A 24239-nucleotide genomic window follows, 5' to 3' on the forward strand; every position below is an offset into this window, starting at 1 on the left:
CTTCCAAGTGAACAGGGAGGAAAGTCAAAAGAATTTTCTAGAAGCTTCCCTCCCCTCATTCTTTTAAGCTCTCATCTGAAATTTAAAAGTAAACATCGTTTTAATGTTCTAATTTTTTTAGTTACTAATATAACATCCCCTTAAGAAATTACACTGTTTATCAGTTTCAAGCATAATACATACCTGATCTGCTCTCAACAAAATGAACTTTTGCTGTAGAAAGTCAAATATTATAGTTAATTGTCTCTCCACTGGCACTAGCAATGCTTACTAACATTACTGACAACCTTTTCCAAGTCTTCACCATCTTTATTTTCCTCTTTCTTGGACTTTACTACCCAGCTTCCCCATTCAAAGTTAATGATCAGATGTATTCTAAGCTTTTAAAAAGGAAGATGTTAATCTTTTTTTCCTTAAAAGAGTCTGATCTTCTCTCTACAGAAATGTTTTGATTGACTTTTATTATCCTGGAACTCCACCAGTTATGAATAGCTTGCCGTGAAGTTTGTACATGGAATATACAAATTAACATATGAGTTAAACAAAGTTGCTGATAAAATTAGAAAAATATAAGATCTTTATCCATAACATAAAAATCTCACTACACATAAAAGAACAATATTTCTATGATAATAACTGTTCTCCTATCATTTCTGTGTCTAAAATTTAATGGAAATTACCATAAAAGAGATTCAGAAGTCAAAATGATCCACAATATGATGTTGGTCGTGAACATAAAAATAACCATAAAAAGGGGAAGGTATAGTTCAAGTGGTAGAGCGCATGCTTAGCATGCATGAGGTCCTGGATTCAATCCCCAGTACCTCCACAAAAAATAAACAAACCTACTTATTCCCCCCCGAAAATAAAATAATTAAGTAATACAATAACAAATAAAAAAAAATTTTTAAATAACCATAAAATAGTGAAGAATAATGCTGCCGTAGGAAAACTGCAGTAGCATTTTTGGCTATTATTGGACAACTTTAATAAAACTTTAAAAAGGGGGGAGGCATATCCTTAGAGACACACAAATTAAGAGCAGTTTTAACAGTTCTTAATTTTATTTTGCAATCAGTGCTTTGAAAATGGAGTTGATATAGAAACAGGTATAAAGGAACTTTCTCAGAAAGATGGAATTGTTCATTGTTCTGGCAGATATGTAAAAACAAAGCTGACTCAAAAGCAGCCAAGTGGACAGCTGCAGATGCTGTGCCCAGTGGAAATACTAAGCAGGCGCAGCACGAATCAATAACTAACAAAGCAGATGCACAAAGCTTGATGAGGATGAATAATTGCATAGGCGGGAACGGTAAAAGGAGCCCATAACAGTACTAGTTTTGTAAGAAATTAGATAAACTCTTTGTTTTCATGAATTTGTTAGCAAGAGTACTTCAGTGCCTAACAGTACACAAAGAACATCTTTTTTAAATGCTTTGAAATTAATTGATATGCACCTTTGTATAGGATTTATCACTGAAAATATTCATGAATCAAAATGATACACCAGAAAATATTGGTAGGGTGAACATAAAAGTAATTTTTAAAGTAAAGAATAAAATAATATTCCAGATGGGCTAATTAACTACAGGGTGATCAAATTGTTTAATTTTAGAATTCTTAAATTTAACAAAATGTTGAAGAGGGAGGTAAAGCTTTAGTGCACATCATTTTCTAACTTGTATTATGCGTGTGTGTATATATGTATATATAGATACATATCCTCTGTGCTAGAAACTGTCTTGAGGATAAGCATTGTCTTTTATGTACTCTTAAAGCACTAAGCCTAGTGCCTTGTATATAAATAAATAGCTGTGGAATTAATAAAATAATTCATCTTGGCTTCTTCAAAATATAATGAAAATGGACAATCTGATTAAGCATGCCTTAGTAAAAGCATTCAGAGTAAATTTTTTACTCAGATGTTGAACATATGAAGTTTGTTTTTTTTTTAGAAATACAGTTCTTAAACTGCAGAGACTTGAAAGATTAGAAATTTGCAGAGGTAACAGATATATTTATAGCAAACTTGGAAAGTAGGTTTCAAAGTTTTGGGTATATAAGGAAGCTAGGTGTATAGGGTTCATTTACAGCCTTTTTCCTTAAGACATGTTGCAAGAATAACTGCTCTTCTAAATGCAAAGGATTCATTGCTCATTACTCTAGCAAGTGCTTTAACTTGAAGATTTGTTCTTTACACGCTCATTTTATATCATTCTACTTTCTTTGAGTTATCATTGAAAATTCATATTCTATTATCTACTTATTCATTAACTTACAAGTAATTTATTAAGTACCTACTTTGTGCCAGACACTATTCTAGGTGCTGGAAATGTAGCAGTGAACAATCAAAAATCACACTTGTGGAAATTTTGCTCTAGAGATGGAGGCAGACAATAATCAAGATAAATCAGTAAAGTATATAATAAATTAGATAATGTTAAGTGCTAAAGGGAAAAAAAATAAAGCAGAGAAGGGGGATAGAAAATCTGAGAAAGGAGTGAAATTTTAAATTGAAAAGCCAGGAAAGGCCTCACTAACAAGTGACATTTGGATTAAGTCCTGAAAGAAGTGAAGGAGCTAGTCCTGTGGACATAAAGATGGGGTTAGGGGAGGAGGGCAGTATTCCAGGCAGGGGAAATCCGAAATTGCAAAGGTTGTGAGGTGAAGCAGTGCTTGGTATAGTTGAGGAATGTCAAGGAGACCAGCATGTCTGGAGGAGACCAAGGGGGAGAGTAGTGGAAGATGGGACCAAAGAGATGACAGGAGGTTACGTCACTGAAGGACCTCACTGGTAAGAAAGGAAGCCACTGAAGTGCTTTTCACAGAGAACTGACATCTGACTTTTCAACAGGATCACGCTAACTGCTGAGTTTTGATAATGAAGTGAAGAGGGCAAGAATGGAAATACAGAGTTCATCTAGGAGGCTATAGCTGTAATCCAGACAAATGATAGTGGTGGCTTGAGCCAGAATGGTGGCAGGGGTGATAGTGAGAAGTGGCTGAATTCTGGATATAGTCTAAAGACAGTAGTCACAGGATTTTTCTGACAGAATAGGATGTGGGGTTATCCATTGTCAAATTTCCACTGTTCCTCCCTAATTGATGAAAAAAGATACAGATTCTCACATGTTTTCTGTCATTCTCAGAGTACAATGTTCCTGACATAACTTCACTTTCCTTTTGTTCCTGAGTTGGAAAACACATCCCACGATTATTTCTGTGTCCTGTCTCAACCTTGAGGAAGGATAAAAAGAAAGTGTGGCTCTGAAAATTGACAGTGCCAACACTATCTTATGAGTTCCTCCTAGACTGGTAGCTCCAGACAATTCATTTTCCTTGTTTACATCCTCAAGGCCTGTCTCAGAACCTCAAAAAATGTTCAGCAAATGGTGTAGTCTCTACATTTCCCATGCCAGTAATAAACAAAAAAATTTATCCCCTATCAACTGCCCATAAATTAGAATTTGTATTTTAGTATTAAGGATATTATGCCAAGGTACTTAACTAGTAAATGTAGTTGAGCTCCCAGCACTTTCACTATTACCAGCCACAATCTACAGTTTTCAGCTTTTGCACCCGGAAAGGCAACTAAAAGGCGGAAGAGACTCGCTGTGCAATTCACAACTGGGACTGAGTGTCACACCGCCTCTCTCTTGTGAGGCTGTAGGAATTAGGCCCTCTTCAACAACACACAAATAGTAACTACTATATATAAAATAGGTAAACAAATTTATACTGTGCAGCACAAAAAACTATATTCAATATCTTATAGTAACCTATAGTGAAAAAGAATATGAAAATGTACATGTGTATGTATATATATGACTGAAACATTATGCTGTACACCAGAAATTGACATAACATTATAAACTGACCATACTCCAATTAAAAGGAATGCAAAAAAAATAAAGTCTATGGAGATGATCAGTTAAAATACGAGAATTCCAAAGGCTGGAGACCTGAGCCTCTCCCAGAGCCCAGCCCACCAGCCCCCGCGGCGGGGACCTGCGCTGTGCACGCCGGGAGTTGTAGTTCCTTCTCTCTTCCGGAGCGCCTGTCCGCCGTTGCTCGAGCGCCTCCAGAGGCGCAGGCTCTGTGAAACGCAGCGCACGCGGACGGCGAGAAGCGTTTCCTAGCAACGGGGGAGCGGCAACGTCACGGCGGCGGGTAGTAGGAGCAGCTGCACACCGTTGGGCGGCCTTGAGTGCCTTCCAGCACCTGAGGGCTGGAGGGAACACTGCTTGCAGCTCTGTGTCCACCGTTTTTGGGCGTTCTTACCCCCTTTCCTGCCCCACGTCGCGGAGAGCACCCTCCCGCCACGACCCCGCTTCTGCGGCACGGGCCAGACGCGAGGGGCGGCCCGCCCGGCTCCTGTCCGTCCCTCGCCCGCAGCGCCTGGGGGCCCGCCGCCCGCGGCCTCGGCGGGACGATGCTGGAGTCCATTCGCGTGACGGGTGAGTGCCGAGAAGGGCTGGCACCTGGGGTGGCAGGGGCGGCTAGCGTCCTCCCGGCTGTTTGCTTCGAGTATGGGGAGGGTCCGCCCGGAGGCCGAGGTAAATGTGGGATGTGGGCTCCGGTAACCAAACCGAAGCCGGGAACAGTGCGGAGCGCGCTGGAGGTGCACCGGGGAAATGTGCGCAGGGAAGAGAGAAAAACGGTCCTTTTTCCTTTTGTCACTTATTATCAGTAAGCACGTGCTGTGAACTGTAGTCAGGTCAACTATAATAGCTTACTGGCCCTACAAATGTACAGTCTAAATATTGTTAAATTCTGTTTGAAAGCGTATTAGGTATGTAATTGGGTATTATAGTGCACCAGGATCTAATTTTCTAGAATGCTCAGAAAAATCACAGCTAAGCAAAAGAGCACATCTCTGTATATCAGCATTTATACTGTTTCTTTGTATGTGTGCTTTTATTGTTAAGTCAGAACGTTCTGAGTTGATACTAAGAAGTTACTCTATAGTATGTATTTATTATACCAAACGCAAAAAATGGATGTTTAGACCCCAGGTCAGAAAGTTTACTTGCGTTTTGTTATTTAAAAAAAAACTGTTGACTATTAACTATTTAAAAATTATCTTGTATAATATTGGAATAATTTCCTAGGGCATTTTCCCGTCATTTGATTCTAACATTACTACGAGACAGGGTTTGTGATAGTCTAGCATCATGACTAAAAACAACGAAAAACAACAGAGTAAAGGGAAATGTTTCATCTAGAAATAAGGCCAGGTTTTTTTACTTTAAGGCATTGCAGTACCTAATAGACCTTTTTCTGCAAAATTTTTAATTTTGTAACGAAATTAATTTTTAATGAATATATTTATGGTCTGAATTTTATACTATGTTATTTCATGTTCCATGTTAGAAAATAGGGAGCTGATTTTGTGCGGTCATAACTGCTGTAATTCATCTCATTGTTATTTATGTTGACAGGAAGCATGGACGATTACAAGATCTAAGATTTAAGAGAGAACTTAAATTGGCATTAGATTTTTTTTTAAAGTAATTTTATGTAGATGCTATTCTCTCATCTTAAAATACAATGAAAATATTGAAAGTTACTTAAAAATACTATATCTTCTTTTTGTCTTGGAGCAGGGTCTCTCAACTGGTGCACTGTTAATATGTAGATAGTAAACCCTCTCGTCCCACCCCACACAGAATTTTAACAACCAAAAATGTCTCCAGATATTGTCAAATGTCTCCTGGAGAGCAGAATTACCACGCCTCCTCCCTCATTTGAGAACAACTGCCTTGATGAAAAACATACTAAATTCTGTCAAAGTGAAGGTTATTAAATAATGATTCAGAAGTAACGTGGATTAAGATGATTTTTCCAAAGCATGGCAATCATTATAGAGAAAGAATAATATTAGTTTTAGATAATATTAGATAATAAAGATGATTATTAGTTTTAGAAAGAGGGTGTTGTGACCAGTCAGTCCGCAATATGAAGTGGATCTCCTGATTTTCAGTACGCAGAGTTGGAAGTGTCAGGAGAGAGACTTTATAATAGACTCACTCCTCTTGCCTCAACTCCCTTTCTATAGTTGATTGACAATACACTTATCAGTCCAGCTTTGCATGTTGCATATCCTGAGATAGATAATTAGGCAGCGAATTTCTATAGCTTAGTAAAAATTCAAATAGCCGTTTGAGACAATTCAAGCCTCAAACATAAAACAGCTGACTGATTATTTTTCAAAATCGTTTCTCCATTTCTTTTATATGGTTCTTGACTAGTTAAAATGATAATTCTAGAACCCCACGCCCAGCATTTCGCTGACATATCAGAAAGCCCAGTTTCGACTGCTAGAAACTATGAAGAGAGTTTAGCCGAAAGCATGGCCCCTTTCCCCCTCACTCTCCCCACACTATTCATTGATTTCTAAGAAGTCCATGCTCTTCTGGTTAGCATTAAGAGCTTGATTGTTGGTGAGAGTACTGATGGAAATGTGTTCATTTCCTTTCAGCTCTAAAATAGCTATAAATATAGAGCAAACTGGTTGTTTTTTATTTCAGGACTAAAGCAGTTACTTGTTTCTGAAATCACTTCCTATGTACCTGCCTATCTTACCCACTTTTGACTTACTCGTCATGTTTTAATAGGATCTAAGTATAACATCCTGGTGGAACTGCTGATTGGAGAAGTAAACTAAAGATGTGTATGCTATGTATACTGTGCGAAATGGAATCAAATCACAGATTTCTTTGCCACCACATAGCTTTTAAAAGAAGATAGTTTATTATACTAAAGCTACTAAAATGTTGATTCTAGAACGTAGAATTTATTAATGTTAAATTTACCTCAGGAATCCAAATTTTATGATCCTAAATATTTTTCCACTTACATTATTCCTTGGAGTATTTCTCTGGGAGCCGAATATAATAACAATGCTGATAAATAACACGTGCTGCTTAGTGCAGGCCAGCACTGTTCTCAGCACTTCACATATATTAACTTTTTTGATCCTCACACCAATACTGTGAGGTCTGTAGTGTTATTATCCCTTTTTACAGATAAGGAAACTGCAGCACAAAGATGGTAAATAACTTGGTCAAGGTCACAGATGCTAATAAATAGCCAAGATTCAAACCGGAGAAGCTCCATTCCAGAGCCCATTATCTCAAACAGTAGGAAAGTCAGAAGGCTGTTCCAATGACTACGTGCTGATTTAAGCTGCAAAATTCAACATGAAGATCTCATTTAATATCAGTGGTACATTAGCTGGTAGTTTACTCCAGGTGTTGTTTTTAAGTTTTTATCACAGGTAAATCTGTAGTAATTTTTACCTGGAAAGATCACATTTTACTTGACTATAAAATTGTTTTCAGGATAGGAAAGAAGACATCTAGCTCATTCAGTGAGTAACCAAATGCTGTCAGAAGCCATTTAATATAAGACTATGTTAATGTATGAATTCCTGCTGCCCATATTTTGTATGTGATACAAGAAGTGATTAATGAATCATCTGGAAATGAAGCTCCTTTGTAACAAAAGTGAATGTTTAAAAATACTGGGGACAAAAGTCTTGACAGCAGTGTTTGGCCACCGGGGATGAATACACTTAGGCACACAGCTCCTGTTTGTCCTGCAGCAGTAACACCTGCCATTAAAACTCATCCTCAACATCACTGATTGTTTCATTTTAAAAAATGAATGCGTCTGGTATGATATTTTCCTCCACCTTCAGGCATTCAAATCCTATATCCTTTCTCTTCTCTCAAATATTTTCTTTCGTTGGCCACCTCTCAGGGCATTAAGTAAGCAAAACCAAATATAGATGTATGCCATAATGGGACTTATAATTTCAGTGATGGGGAAGGCCATCAAATAAACAAATACAGGACTGCAGCCATGACAAGTGAGTCAAAGAACCTTCCAGGGAAGATTTCCTGAACAAGTGATATTTGAACTGAAGGATGAATAGCAAATAATATAACAGAGAGAGGAAGAAAGGGCTCTCCAAACATAGGGAGCAGAATGCGAAGAGGTGTTGTGTCTGGAGAGAGAGTGGTGAGTGTGAGGGATTGACAAAATGAAAGGAGGCTAGAAGGGGCTGCCTGAGGAGGAACACTGTGCACGATGAGGCCAGGGAGGCAGAGTGACCTGACCACGAGTGACTTCATGTGCCATGATGAGGAGTTTTGTCTTCCTGGGGAAGTTTGTCTTCACTCATATTCACTATTGTTTTAGGTGGTGTTTAATGCTGTTTCTTTTATCACAACCATCATTTTCTGGCATTATAGAATACCCTGAATGTTTCCGAATGCAGACAAACAAACAAAAAGACACACACACACACAGCAGATTTTGACCAAAAACCCCCAATAGTGTCACATTATAAGAATCCTTGCTAATAGAGTAATATTAAAGTGCTCCTAACTGGGACTGTGACGTTTTTAAGAATCCTCAGTACAGTTGAGTTTCTCAGTTCTTGAATGATACTAGCCTTTTGATCTCTCTCTTTTCACTTACAGTTGAGAAACTGTATTGGATAATGTTGAATTTAGAGATATTGTAATTAATAGACTATCTGTTATAATGCAGACAACTTGGGCAATGAATATGCTTTTAAGGATACTGACTTTTTATATACCTTTTCAGAAATTCTGGTGTAACTTGTATTCAGTAAAGTGTGTAAGTCTTAAATGTGCAGCCTGATGAATCTGTACCTATGTAACCACTGCCCAGAACAAGATAGAGAGCATTGCTAGCCCCAGTACCCTGGTACCTCCTCCCAGGTTATAACTCCTTACTCAAAGGTAACCACTGTCCTGCCTTCTAATTCCATACCTTAGTTTTGCCTGTTTTTGAACTACATATAAATGGAATTATACAGTATGTACTCTCTTGATCTGGCCTTGTTTGCTCAGTATTGTCTGTGACATTCATCTATATTGTTGCTTGCAATCTCAACTTGTTCTTTTTCATTACAATATAGTATTCAGTTGTATGAATATAACACAATTTATTCATCCTTTCTGCTGTTGACAGATATTATATGAGTTTTTTTAACATTTTTTATTGATTTATAATCATTTTACAATGTTGTGTCAAATTCCAGTGTTCAGCACAATTTTTCAGTCATTCATGGACATATACACACTCATTGTCACATTTTTTTCTCTGTGATTTATCATAACATTTTGTGTATATTTCCCTGTGCTATACAGTGTAATCTTGTTTATCTATTCTACAATTTTGAAATCCCAGTCTATCCCTTCCCACCCTCTACCCCCCTGGTAACCACAAGTCTGTATTCTCTGTCCATGAGTCTTTAGATTCCACATATGAGCGATCTCATATGGTATTTTTCTTTCTCTTTCTGGCTTACTTCACTTAGAATGACATTCTCCAGGAGCATCCATGTTGCTGCAAATGGCGTTATGTTGTCAGTTTTTATGGCTGAGTAGTATTCCATTGTATAAATATACCACCTCTTCTTTATCCTGTCACCTGTTGATGGACATTTAGGCTGTTTCCATGTTTTGGCTATTGTAAATAGTGCTGCTATGAACATTGGGGTGCAGGTGTCATCCTGAAGTAGATTTCCTTCTGGATACAAGCCCAGGAGTGGGATTCCTGGGTCATATGGTAAGTCTATTCCTAGTCTTTTGAGGAATCTCCACACTGTTTTCCACAGTGGCTGCACCAAACTGCATTCCCACCAGCAGTGTAGGAGGGTTCCCCTTTCTCCACAGCCTCTCCAGCATTTGTCATTTTTGGATTTTTGAATGACGGCCATTCTGACTGGTGTGAGGTGATACCTCATTGTAGTTTTGATTTGCATTTCTCTGATAATTAGTGATATTGAGCATTTTTTCATGTGCTTTTTGATCATTTGTATGTCTTCATTGGAGAATTGCTTGTTTAGGTCTTCTGCCCATTTTTGGATTGGGTTGTTAATTTTTTTCTTATTGAGTCATATGAGCTGCTGATATATTTTGGAGATCAAGCCTTTGTCGGTTTCACTTGCAAAAATTTTCTCCCATTCCGTAGGTTTTCTTCTTGTTTTATTTTTGGTTTCCTTTGCTGTGCAGAAGCTTGTAAGTTTCATTAGGTCCCATTTGTTTATTCTTGCTTTTATTTATTCTAGGAGAAAATTTTTGAAATGTATGTCAGATAATGTTTTGCCTATGTTTTTCTCTAGGAGGTTTATTGTATCTTGTCTTATGTTTAAGTCTTTAATCCATTTTGAGTTGATTTTTGTATATGGTGTGAGGGTGTGTTCTAGCTTCATTGTTTTACATTGCTGCTGTCCAGTTTTCCCAATACCATTTGCTGAAGAGACTGTCTTTATTCCATTGTATATTCTTGCCTCCTTTGTCGAAGATTAGTTGACCAAATATATGAGTTTTAAGTGTTGAACATCTTAGTAAAATTAAAATGTTTATCTTTTGGGGGATTGTTTTGCTTTATTTTGCCTTTTCTTCTGTAATCAAGCAGCCTATTGTTTTGTGGTATAAAATTATCCCAGGTTCTTAGGTTTCATAAGTATTAGTGAACCATATGAAATTGCCATTTTATGGGCCAAAATTGGTTGAATGGTATTCTCCACCAAGCTTTGTTTCTGATGATCTAATCTTCCTTTCAACCAGGGACCTTATAATTACTGTGAAACCTCACCTATTCGGTTGTGAAACACTAAGAGTTTAGTGAGCAGTGTTCCCCTCTCCCCCCCATTCCTTTCGATGAGGAACATGAGGCACTGATGAGTTTAGTGATTAGGCTGATATTACAGAGAGGTTATTGAAAGAGCTGGGAATGGAAGCCAGGAATCCTGGTATTATTTTCTGCTGTTCTAGATACAAATTAAGCTTTCATTGTGTTGGTAATTTCAGTATATTCACCTACTTGTGAATGTACTGAGTATCACTTTTAATGTAATATTATTTCCCCTTTTTCTCTCAATATGGGTAATCAGATTGGGGTGAATGACTTCTTTGATCAAGAAATTTTTTTTTCCCACAGCTTTAGTGAAGCAAATTGCTGTTAGCTAAAATGTTACATTATATAGTGACTTTTAATATGAGAAAGTATGATTTTTATTTCTTTTATTACTTTTACTAGAAAAAATGAGTTTCACTCCAAAGAAGCCGGCTTGTGCTTAAAAAAAGTTTTAATTTTTTCTGGGAAAAAAAGAGAAGAATAGGGTGTTCTTCATTGAAATTTTGTCTTTTTATAATGCTTTTATATATGTTTCAAAGTCTTTTTTTCTTAAAGTAAATGATGGTATTTAAAATTACAAAAACAGTATTTTAGATTCTCTAGTACTTAACAACTAAAATATGATTAGCATGACTCTGAGGAGTTAATTTATATCCATCTTGTAAAAGTTGTTTGAAGGACCACCTGCCCCACATTCATGAACTTCACAGGATATCAGCACTTGGCAGGATAGGCTTTTAGTAAACAAATACACTATTGGCACTCCCAGACTACTTTTCAGCAGATGGAGCTTCGAAAGCACTGATGCTAAACCTCTCCGGTGGAAATTAGCAGATGAACTGAAACTGAAAGGCTGCAACTCCTGAGATGGGTGAAGGGGTTTTGTCATACACATGGTCACCTCTCTCCCACCTCCAACTCCTGTTTTGACAGGTGGTTTAGGACTTTCTTTTTTGTATCCTAAAATGTACAGGTTGTTTGAGATGGGGCAAAATTATGAATTTAGAGGTCACAGATGCTTTATGACAAAACAACAGAATTCTGTGAACACAGCTCTTTGATCATAAAGCTACTGAGTCTTAGGAACCAAGGAAAGCATTTTTACATTGAATATTCAGTTTTTTAAAAAATCCATACACCTGTAATAAATCACTAAAATTAGGAGTTCTTTAGCATAGTTTTATTCACTGATTTTAATTTGAGGCATCTTACCCTTTTATTATGGAGACCAAGTGAGAAAAACCTGACTACCTCCCTTTAACTTCCAGGCTGTGTCTAGTTCTCACCCGACTTTTCTAGGTTTGTGATTCCCTTATTCTTATCTAGGTTCTCTTGCTCTTTTCCTTTCAGTGTCCATTTCAGTCTTCCTTTTGTTATCACCTCTTGTCTCCTAAACTTGTGGTGCCTTGTTAGGGAAACTGACATTGTTCATGGGCATCTGGACTGCAGCTTGTGTTTGCCCAGCCTGCCCAGTTCTAACTATCAGTTGGCAGCACTTAAGTGTGAAACCCTTGAGGACCTGGGACCTACCAGCCCCTGATGGGAGTTTTGTTTGTTCTGTTTATTTGGGGCTGGTTTTTAACATTATTGAATGGCTTCTTTGTACAGTCAACCTTCAACATGACCTTGTGCAGTCTGGTTCCTACCTCTCAACTTGTACATGTAGTAGACATTTTATTTAGCCCTTGCAAGTTGATACCTTTATCTTTAGACAGCAGGACTCAAAGTTCACATATTGGCCTATAAAATGTTAACTAAGAGGACTTCTAAGTACCTTACATAATTGGATTGTTTATTATCTGCTTTGACCTGATACTGTTTCTTTACCCTAAACCCTGTGTCTTCTGGGCTTTAAAAACTTACATTTAGGGCAGGGTTTCTCTGCCTTGGCACCATTTTAGGGCAAGTACTTTTGTTGTAGGAGGCTGTCCTATGCATTGAAGGATGTTTAGCATCATCCCTGGCGTCTACCCACAAGATGCTAGTAGTACCCCTCCCTAGTTGTGACAACCAAATGTCCCCTGGGGGCAAAATTGCTCCTAGTTGAGAACCACTGGTTCAGAGTCTTCTGTTATATTTCCACTTCTGCAGTGATCTCCTTATAGAAATATAGAATGGTTCCAGAACTACAAATACCTGTACCTAAATGGTTAGAGAATGGCATGTTTACGGTCATGCCATTCATTCATTCATTCATTCATTCCATTATTCAGTGTACATTTATTGAATGTCTACCAGATACTATGCTAGATGTTGGAAAGAGAAAGGTGAATAAAACATGGTCCTGGTACCTATCTTAGTATATCAGTTATTCAGGTTACCATGTAGTACTGTGCATATAGCAGACTTAATACTAAATGTCTGCTGATAATTGGATGAATGATCATGTATAATAGAATGAGCATGGACTCCATGATCAGACACATTTACATTCATATCACAGTTTGCTGTTCACTACTTTCTTGCCACATAACCTTGAGCAGATTAACATTTCTGAAGCTTAAGTGATACAACGTGCAGTTTTTGGTGAAATCCCGAATTCCCATAAATGTGTCAACAAATAGTGACTGCTATTATTATTGTTACGATTATTTATTACTACATATTATTGAAAGGCTCCTGAATGTCTGATCTTGAATAAGTGACAGATCTATGTGAATAAGCAGGTTTAAAAAAAAATGGAATAAAAACGTGTCTGCGGCAAGGCAGGCAGCTGTCCAAGTCAGCTAGCACTGAAATTGCGTCCGTAGTAGGAGCCAGAGGTTGAGGGCTAGAGGTGTAAGGTCCATGAGACTTGGAAAGTAGAGCTGTTTGAGAGGATCATATATCACATTTGCAGAAAGGATTTAGAAAAGGCTTATAAGGTTTATAAGCCGATAGGAGTTCAAATAGCAAGATTTAGGACAACCTCCAACACTTTGTCGATTTAGAACTGAATTTGAATGCTCTAAAGGGTTTACCTGAAATCTGCTCACCTGCTTGTCTTCACATTGCTCTCTTCCTTCTCTGAACTCTAGGCTATTGTCTATATCTTTTGTTTTTCATATTTAAGCTTGAACTACTTTGTGTTATCACTCAGATCTGCATAGGACTGCTTTGCCTACAGAGCCAGGTTAGAGCTAATTGATGGCAAGAACAATGCATTTATACAGATGTTTTTCAGATCCATGTACCTACTTAGCAGTATTCCTATATTTGTGCAATGAAAGAGTGTAAATCAACACAGCTTTAAAACAGTGCATGAACAACAGTATTTCAATTGATTCTTACCTCTTTATAGCACTTCTGAGATCTAAAGGCAAAAGTGACCTCTCTTTATTGTGACATGTGATATACTGATATTTTACATAGTGATTACACTTTTTTTTTCCCGTCTTGGCAAGAATAGTTGATTTTTCTTTAATCTTAACCTGTCACCTACAATTAAGAAAATCAACCAGGTAATACTGAGTGACATTACTAAAGCATGCCTGAGCATACACATATCATTTATTTAATCTTAAAAATGTTTTTTGAGATAGCTAAGACAGTGTTGTCCTTCTTTTACTGATGGCTACCTTTATATGTTGTGTCAGATTTCAAGATTGTATTGGCTTTGAAAGTATCTTGAGTTTTACTTTGACATTGGTATTACTATTGAAAACTATATCCTTTCTATAAAATCCATATTCTCTGATAGAGTTGGGTATTCAGATTATTTATGTGTATTATCTTACATTTTTATTTGACTTTGATCATCTAAGTGGTTTGAAGTTGAGGATTTTTACCGATAATTTAGCATGTATACACTCATATGTAAGTGGCATTAGCATGACCAAAGTGTAGTAATATATTCTTTTAACATTTAAAATGTCTTTGGTTAAGATTGTTGCAAAATTATAAAGTTTACAGAGCCTTCAGAATGCTTTTTAAATAGTAAACTATTTGCTTCATCTGGTACCTTTGTTATTTCTTTTGTTTTGATTTTGTTTTTTAACACAGAAAAGCTGCACTGGCCTGAGCAAGAACTTGCTAAGAAGTCTGTTCTAAGTGCAGAAGAGTCATTGATCATTGACAGTAAAAGAAGCATTTCACATTTATCTCCTGGAATACTGAAGGACATTTTCACAACTGGAACCAGTAGTTACAATGTCCTACTGCAGAGCAAAGAGGAGAGAAAGCATCATTCACAGAAACAACCTTCCTCCACCTACTCCAAAAGATGTAGAAAACCCAGCAAATCCCCTAGCTCTTGTCGCAGTAAAGAGCTTCGCAAGATGAAAGCCCCAGTGCCCGTGGTGCGCAGCAGCACTTGGTGCTGCCTAGAAAGGCAGCCTGCTGCTTTTGTCACTAGTTCAGTGTCAAGTCCTGTAAAGTTTACACATGGTATCTCTGTTACAGGAAGCAGCATAGTACCGCCACCCAAACCCCCAAGCGAAAGGAGGGTCAAGCGATGCCACTTCTCTACTCTTCCAAAGCCAAAGCCGCAGCCTCAGCTCTCTAGAAGCTTTGAAAAAGGAGGTGACTTTTCTGGAAAGAAGTTTTGTATACTGACTGCTATAAAGCCCACCAACTTGGAGAAAGAAAAACTGAGATTCTTCAAGGCTGACTATACCTACAATCCTCAGTTTGAATATGCTAATCCTTCTCTGCCAAGTGTGTTAGCCAAGCACAGCAACGCATCTGACCGATTTCTTAAACAGGTAAAATCCTACTTCAGTAGTGGTATTTCATTTTTATGTAATGAAAATAAGTATTTGCAATTTTATGGAAAGCAAAAAAAAAAGGTTGTTTAAAAATGTTCCAGGTATTTATGTTTATAGTTAACTCCCATCCAGAACATGTAGATAGGTGACAGGAAATCTCCAGGTAAGTGGCACAGCCCATATGTAACTACTTTGCACTAATCAAAATCTATAAAGTTGCTTCGTGGCAGGAAGCAACTATATTAGAAAACAAACTCTTTAGATTTTGGTTCCAAGCTTTCATGTGGGAGTTACAAACTTGTGGCCCGTTTGTCAGCTCACAAACAGTGTTGTGTAGCCCACACTGTTTGTGTTCTCTTTTTGATTTTGACTGCTTTAGATGGAGTGTGTAATATCTCTGGTTCTCCCTGTTGTGTTACATTCTCAACTTGCTTAGGCCCCTAGAGGCATTTAGGGGACCTTGGCTTGATACTTGCCAATGAACTTTTTATGCTTTATTAAAAGTAGTAATCATCATCAAGTAAATATTTAAGTACTCAAAGAAGAAAATAATGGAATTTAAAAAATTATCTTCAAGGTTAGCAAATCATGATATAAATGATGTAAGCAACAGCTTCCAAATTGCTCAATTTAAATACTCAGCACATAGTTTTGTATGTTAAGGTCCTAACAAACTTCAAAATCCACTTAAGTATTTAAGGAGACACTGGCTGCTGTTTACCTTCAGGGCATAGTGTTGAGATCATAAAAACAGAGTACATTTGATTAAATTAACTGTGTACAGATTTTTAAAATGCATTAGGTTCGACTTGGCTTTGTTAGTGATTGAAAATCTGTTTGTAGCCTAGGTAAAGCTGCAGGGTTCCATTTGTCTGTGGTGAATGCCCTACTTTAGTATTTTGCTACAATGCAAGTTCTCTGGGCTTGTGGCCAGCAAATTTTTTATTCTTTCTTATAAATTACATGAAATCTGACCAGTCTTTAAAAACCATTATATAAAGATTATTTTAAAATTAAAATAACTTTAATCTTGCTGCTTATTTTCTTTTGTTAGAAGAAACCTTTTCTACTGCTTCTCTTGTTTTTTGAAGGTGCTTTTTATTGAAATAAGCTGAGATTGCTAAACACTGATAAAAAGGTCAGCTATTGTTTTTACTCTTATTTTGGCAGTCATTTATTTATTTATTTATTTTGGGGTGGAAATTGCAGTTGATTGAATAGGGTTTTCACTCATTTAAAACTTACGGTAATTATAAAGATGCTATTTGCTTTTTCCCTCCTTAATGCTAAAAGAGATGACTGAGATTTATTTCCCAATATTCTGTAATTTTGAGTCCTACCCCAAGCCCTACCAATTGGGAAAGGGATTTCCCATCATCAGGTCAAAATGGATGCTCTTTCATTTCCTTTGAAGGGAGTTAGGAACCATCAGCAGCTCCAAAGATTGAGAATTGACAGTGCTTGGCCCATGGCTCTCCAATCTTTATTTTAATCCAATTCTAGCTTGAGGAGATAAAACTTATACTTGGGTTGCTTCAGATTTCTAAATAGCACCAGCAGTCCTAGCTGGCTGGTACTTCAACTGCCACCATTTGGGAGAATGATCTCAACAAATGCCAAATGTACTTTTTAAACCACTTTAATCAAATAAAGGAGATTCATCAGAACAAGATCTCCATAAAATATGCTTAAATTCCTGCCTAGCATCTGAGTGAATTCTGACATGGTATATCCTTTCCCTCCCAAGCTGTGAGGCTAAAGCAGCAACTTCAGGACTGGTCTCAGGACTCAGAAACGTGTTGCACAGAGGGACTAGGATGGCCAGATGGCCCATGCTTGAGGCCTTATCAACCCCTAGCTGACAGTTCCCCAGGTTTCATGATCTGGATCCTTCCAAGACAGCAAGCTGTATTGTTATTGGAAGAGTGATTGTGGTCCTGTTCAGTGCGCAGATTGATAGAACAGTGGTAACCTTTCTAGGCGCAGATAAAGTGTCCCACAGGGGAGCGAAGGCAGTGCTCAGGTTCTGGTCATTCCTAATTGGTTGCCCTGTCAATGTCAAGGAGCTCCAGGACTCAGTTCTTCCTTGTCCAGGCAGTTGATTCCTCAGAAGGCACTCAGGCCCTTTAGGTGGTTCATGGTATCTATCACTGGCTGTAGAACTTGAACGTGTCTCCAGTGGAGCCTGCTAAGCCCCACTTAGCCTCTTGCTGGCAGCCGTGGTGGCCCTCAGCTCCCTGAGCCTTGAGGAACAGACGCTGAGAAGGTTTGTTTTCTGAGGCTGTAGACCTTTGCAGGAAAGGGTGCAGTGCTTCCTGAGTGCTGAAAAAGGCATCTAGGCTGAGAGAATGCTGAAGGCTGTTCAGGGTCAGGTGCCTCCTCACCAGTGGGTCAGAAGTAGATCCTTGATGGCACATTTGAGCAGTAACCTGGTAGCTGGTACACTTTCTGCCCTACCTCTCAGTGGCCGACATCAAATCCATATAGCCATAGACTCAGCACATTGTTGAACAGAATTGGAAGTGAGAGATGAGAAGGATCTTCAGGGCAGTGATGGGAGTCCTTGGCAGTATTTCCAACAGTCAAATGGAAATTATATATTTACGTGGCAAAGCCAACAGGCAGCTTAAGTGACTGGTTTTCCACCTCTAGCTGGAATCATATCTCAGGGTGGATCCTAGCTACCTCATGCTAACTAGAAGTTCTGATTGGTAGAGTGATATTTAATAACATAGGGAAGATAAGTCAACTTCTGCTTGGCTTGATAAGGTAAAGTTTGAATTATATTCTTATTTGTTAATAAAACTGGAGCAGTGGGGGTTATTAGTGATTGATAAGTGCAGAATTTTTGTGTGAAAGAAGGAAGGCTTTGGGGTGTTAGATAGAAATGCTGGACTGAGGCTACCCTCTGGCTGTCAGAGAAGAAAAGTTAAAGGTGTGCAAAAGGAGGTAGCTGAACAGGCCTGAGACTGCCATCCTATTAACCTGAGGCTGGTGTCTGGGAACTTGACTGGGAAACAGCTTTCTACACTGAAATAATCCTTTTCGTAAATGATAAGAGTAGCTTGCTGTACCTAAACTGTGCAAATGGTATTTTTTATGTTGAACACTTATTTTCCTTTCTGGAGTCTACAGTTTTAGAATATGCTGGGCACAGGGGTGCTTTTGTGACCAGCCTCCGATAAAAACCTTGGGCAATGAGTATGTAACAAGTTTCCTTGGTAGACAGATCTTTACACATTCTGACAACTCAGTTCCTGGAGAAGTTAATTGTATCCTGTGACTTTACTGGGAGAGGCTCCTTTTTGAAGCTGCTTCTGGTTTCCTTCAGACTTTACTGTACTTTACATGAGAAATGGGGAGTGGTGGGCTTAAGTTGATTTCTTAAAGGCATTTACATTTCAGATTTTAGAAAAAGAAGAAAAAACTCTGTACTGTCCAACTGAAACATCTCCGTGGGCTGTATTCGTTGTCAGTTTGAGATTCCTGATCAGTTATAAGATCACTTATAGCTTTGTAAAGGGCTATTGTGTTGCACAATTCCAGGGAGTACCATTCACAAAGTGAACCTGGGCTCTACATTCATACAATAAATAGGGCTAATATTTACCGTAAGCATGAGATTCTTTTTTTGGCATTGTAATACTCCTCTAACACTTTTTAGTTGTATGATATTTGTCTTAAAAGGGCAAGTAAATTAAATGTATGCCAAGTTAGAAATCTTGCATGTAGGGTAGCTGGGAAAGAATGAACAAAAAAAGCATACCTGTTCTATTTTGAAATTTTTGGCAGTGCCTTTTTTTCAGGACCCTTGCTCCTTCATTATTCTATTAAAATTGCTTTGAAATTTAAGGACAAAGTCATAGGAACCATCTATGTATGACAAATTACAACTAGCATTGATAGAGTGCTTAATTCTGCTTGTTATTCTGTATGCTGAGTACTTTTCTCTGATTACCGTCTTTAGTCCCTCATATGAAGTACAATACTAGTAGTATTACCAGTTGAAAAAACTGATCTAGAGAAGTAAGTTTTCTGTCATTTCTGTCATAGTAGTAAGTGAAGTTGCGGAAACAGGAGTCTACCTCAAGCACTCTCTTGTCTTTCACACAGTGCTTTGTTGGCAAACTAGCTCTCAGTTTCCATCATGTAACATGTAACATTTGCAAATTAATAAAGGTTGAGTCAGCTCTGACAAGCCAGCATGATCCGCTCCAGCAGAGCACTGTTTCACAGAATGGTTTTAACCAGTCTTTTCTAACCCTAATGCACCCAAAGGGTACCAGATCAAAAGATCCTCTCACTTTGCTGGCAAGGATTCATGCCTTTGGTAAAAATGATTTTAGGGACTTGGAGGATATTTTTCTTTGTAATACACCTATGAAATAGTGATTGTTAGTTAGTTTTTGGGATCTTTAAGATGAGAGTATTTACCTTCTTCCTGTTACGGCACCCATCCTCATCTTTCAGCTACAGCTTAAATCTCAACTCAAAGTACAACACTGACTAGTGCCTTAGGAGGAATGGGTCAAAAGGTCAAAACTGGGCTCCTAGTTTCTAAACTGAGTAAATATTTGAAAGAAGTAAATACAAGGGCTCCTCAAAAAGGCTATCCACCACATTTTAGGTGGCTGGTTTTCTCTCTCCATGTCCCTTTGACTCTGTCAGAGACAAAGGAGAAATATCCCTTCCATTACAGCTCCCATGATACACACTTTTTCTCTGTTGACCACTGTCCTCATCATTGTATTTCACCTGTTTCCTTTCTATTTCACGTGGAGTATACACAGTCCAGAATTGACAAGAGGGTAAAATAAAAGTACTTATTTTCAAATGAAACAAAATAATTGAAAATAGCTTTCAAAAACTTATTCAGCAATGAAGTAGTGTGTCCATCGTTTTCCTATTTCTAAGACTTTATATTTTCAAAATAGTTGTTATTTGCAAATACAGAATTTGATTGCCTGTATTGATGGAAGGAAACATTTATATGGATTAGCTAAAATGGAAAGATTATTCCCTGCTCTGTCTCTATTGAATAATTCTCATCAGGGCAGTCATCTTAGCTTTCCTGCGTTGACAATGCTATACCAGCTATAATAAGTAGTAAATGCAGCAACTGAAAAAGCCACAAAACAGTGGCATAAAATGGAGATTGTAGAAGGAAATGATGTTAAAATCCACCATCTAAGTGAAAATAAGCCACTGAAATGATTTATTAAGAAGAAAACTTTTTGAACCTTTGATTTGAGTCCAGACATCTTATATTGTCATCTCTCGGGGAAAAGATGCAGTTAGGATAGTAGGGGATTAAGTATTGAGGAATGTTAGTATGAATGAAAAACAGGTGTTATAGACTAGTAGCTACCAAAAAAAATGTGCAGATATATTTGCCAAAAAATCAATATGTTAAGAATATATAATAAAATATCTTTCCATCTTAGCATACCAAAACACTCCATAAAAATGTACTTGTTAATCTTTGTAGTGTCTTGAGATGTAACCCTCTCAACGAATAGAGAAATGGGTTTGTATAGCTGTTTGTAAGAATTACTGTCTTAAATGAGAGGTTTGTTAGACATATAAATGTAATTAAGAAATTGGGCAATTGCCTTCTTTTAAAAATATTCTTTGATTTCTTATTGCTTTTTAGGAATCCTGTTCTATAGGAGAGAGATGTTTCCCTTGCACAGAATGGTACAGAATGAGTGTTCCTATTTCTACTTTAGTTTTACTTTAGCCCCCATACTGCATACTCATTTAAACATTGCAGTGTCTGCTTTATTTTCCTCATATATATATTGAAGGAAATAGACTCAGTGATCCTTGAGAGCCCTTTCTAGGACCACACACATCTCTCAAGTTTCAGGCCCCAAAATTCCACGGCTAATCAAAATCAAGATTCTGTTTCATCTCACATTATGTATCTGGTTGTGTCATATATTTTATGAAAGCATTCAGCCATTCTTCCACATTACATGTTAATCACAGAAAAACTCAGAGTTTCTACCAACTATGTTAACTGAAAATTCTTTTTACTTCAGATAACAGTGCTTTATTAATGCAACATAAATGGCAAATAATGTGGTTTGTTAAAATTAATTTTTTTAAAAGGCGTTTGATGTCTCTGAAAAAAGCCATTTCTATCATAACCATATTATTTAAGAGTTAAGGGTGGTGGGTATAGCTCAGTGGTACAGCATGTGCTTAGGTTCAATCCTGGGTTCAATCCCCATTACCTCCGTTAAATAAATAGTTAAGATATTACTTGATATTAATATAGTCTACATCTACTTAACTGGAAAATAAAAACTTCTGCTTGTGTAATTAGTGTGCTAAAATTTTCTTTTTTACTTAAAGTTAATGGAAGTTAATGGTTCTGTGCTATGAAGGGTAACTTGGTAGAGTTATAGTAAAATTTCAGAGGTATTTTAGAATAGAGAAAAGGAAAGGACTCTGACTTTAACAGCAACTTTTTTTCCCTTCATTAAAACAGCATTAACTATTCACAGCATCCTGTGATATAGCATTACATTTTCATTTGTAGAGTTCAGATATTGAAAGTGAGTACCTCGATGGACCAACTTCATTATGTTAGGAAATAAATTCTGATTTTCTTCTTCCTGGTTAGCACACTTTATAGAGCTGGATTATCTCAAGGATCACAAACTCAGATGCCTATAGGGTCTGATCAGGGATCGTGAGTGATTGCCGGGAGCTGAGAGAGTGCAGGAGGAAGCTGGAAACCAGACAGCAGTTTGGGACCCGAGCCGCATTTTGGGTCCAGTGTTACCATACCCTCAGAATTTTTAAGAGAAGGTAGACAACCTGAATTTTATATGAAGTCTTCCAATTATGTTGACAGCTAATTCAAACAAAAGCTGTTCAGACCCATGAAAAGCTGTCTGTGGGCCACATTCATCCTGTGAGTTGCCAGTTTGCTCCCTCTGGTTCATTGGCTCTGTTAAACATAAGCTTTATTTTAGGAGGGTCACTGATAGCATAACATAAAGACTTTTAAATGTGATTCTCAGAAAACAATGTCTTGTTTTTAGAGTTTATAGTAAAAATGGAATAGGTAATTCATTGTTATATTAAAATGCATACATCATAAATACATAAAGTCATGCTGTGTTTTAAAGCAAGACCAATTTTTTTTGATAGAAACAACATAATTGGAAATCAGATGGCTTCACAGATAGCAAGATGTCTTGACATAAAATTTCTTTAAGGCTAAGTTTTCATTGTACTAGCATTGAAGGTATTTTATCTTGGTAGACCTCAAGTTGTCCAGACAATAAAGGGGAGGGAAGAGCAAGCCTTCTTTAAACTATAACTCTCCCAAGGTGACACAGTTTTCTGTTTAGCACATCACAAACTTTTCCCAGACACATTAAAGTTATAAGATTTTTTAGAGATTATTTTGAGTTTAGTATATTACATAGTGGTTTTGTGTGTTAGACTAGAGAAGTGAGGACATTCCTTAAGCTAACAGCAAGAAAGATTTTCTTACAGTTAGAGATGGAAACACCCCAATCCGATTGTATGTCCTTGGGAGAAGGTATGACCTTAATAACTCATTGAAACAACACTTTGTTGATTTGCCTTTGAAAACTTGCCTTATGTACACTCTTAGATTCTTATCCTAACAGGGTCTTTCCTCCAAAACAGCTTGAATATCTGCTTATTCCTTGTAGGTAGTGAAAGAAGAGTCTGCAGTACTAAGCTGTTTATAAATATCTTCTCCTGGTAGCAGTTACCCTCTCATGTTCCCACTCACCACGCTATATATCCAAAATACTCCCAACTCTGGTGACACGAACATGCAGAAGAGGGAGAAGGGAGTCAGGGAAGGGCTGCAGGTGACATTTTTCTTTGTTCTACTGTGTTCTTTCACTTACTCCTTCACTGAAGGCAGACTCAATGTGTGGGATCTATTTATTTCCTGTATTCTGCATATGTAGAATATAATTTATTGAAATATTTTTCTTTTTATTATAATCTGGTTACAATTACCTTAAATTCTAAAGTTAAAACCCAGCTTCTGCTAAAACTTAAGAACTGTATACAGGCATAGGGGAAATAGACTACAAAGCACATTCGTAGTTTCTCTCTCTCTCTCTTCCTTCCCTCCTCTCTTTTACTCTTTGTCTCTAATTTCACTCTCACACCAACCCTGTGAGGTAAGTAGGGCAAAGATTTTCATCTCCATTTTGCTGTTGCAGAAACTAAACCTGAAAAAGGTAAAATGACATACCTAAGAGCACACAGTCAGTAGAAGGTAGGGCACTAACATAAAACCAGATCTTTTGACTTCTAGTCTTTCCAGTATCACCCAGACTCATATCGTATTAGGTACCTATTGTGTATAGTTTTTCATTGAGTGAAAACTGCAGTTGAGAGGGAAATAGGTTTTTAGCACATTACTGCTGAAGTGGCTCGTGATTGATGGGTCAGATTTCCAAATTGCTAAATGGCCAACAGAATCAGTAAGTAAACCCAAAGTAGATCATTTACAGAATGTTAAGATTCTTTAGAAAGTTTGTTATATCATCCAGACAATGCTCTAAGTTTTATATAGAGATTTTTCATTTTCTGAGTTAGTGGTACATTGTACATTTGATTACTGTTCCCTTTTTAAGTAACAGCTTTATTGAGATTTTACTCACATGCCATATAGTTCAGCCATCCAAAGTGTACAGTTAAATGATTTTCAATATATTTAGAAATATTCTGCAGTCATTGCCACTATCAAATTTGAGAACATTTCATCACCCCCAAAAGGAAACCCTGTGCCCACTAGAAGAGACTCACCATTTCCCACCAACCTCTCCACCCCAACCCTAGACAACCATCAGTCTACTTTCTCTCTCT

The 24239-nt window shown here is 37.5% G+C and overlaps 1 protein-coding gene across 6 annotated transcripts in view; it reads left to right on the top strand.

Moving 5' to 3' along the window:
* MATCAP2 (microtubule associated tyrosine carboxypeptidase 2) overlaps positions 1-24239 on the top strand; it is a 50505-nt gene that overhangs the window by 10133 nt on the left and 16133 nt on the right. For 3 of the 6 annotated variants that reach the window (XM_072964674.1, XM_072964678.1, XM_072964677.1), the window contains exon 3: positions 14662-15362. In XM_072964674.1, the coding sequence (XP_072820775.1) occupies positions 14662-15362 (701 nt within the window). Of the gene's footprint in view, positions 1-4169; positions 4458-14661; positions 15363-24239 lie in introns of those variants that run through there. The other 3 variants (XM_006201892.3, XM_072964676.1, XM_072964675.1) reach the window with 3 other exon arrangements.

This window comes from Vicugna pacos, chromosome 7 (genome assembly GCF_048564905.1).
Source record: "Vicugna pacos chromosome 7, VicPac4, whole genome shotgun sequence".
Classification (NCBI taxonomy): domain Eukaryota; kingdom Metazoa; phylum Chordata; class Mammalia; order Artiodactyla; family Camelidae; genus Vicugna; species Vicugna pacos.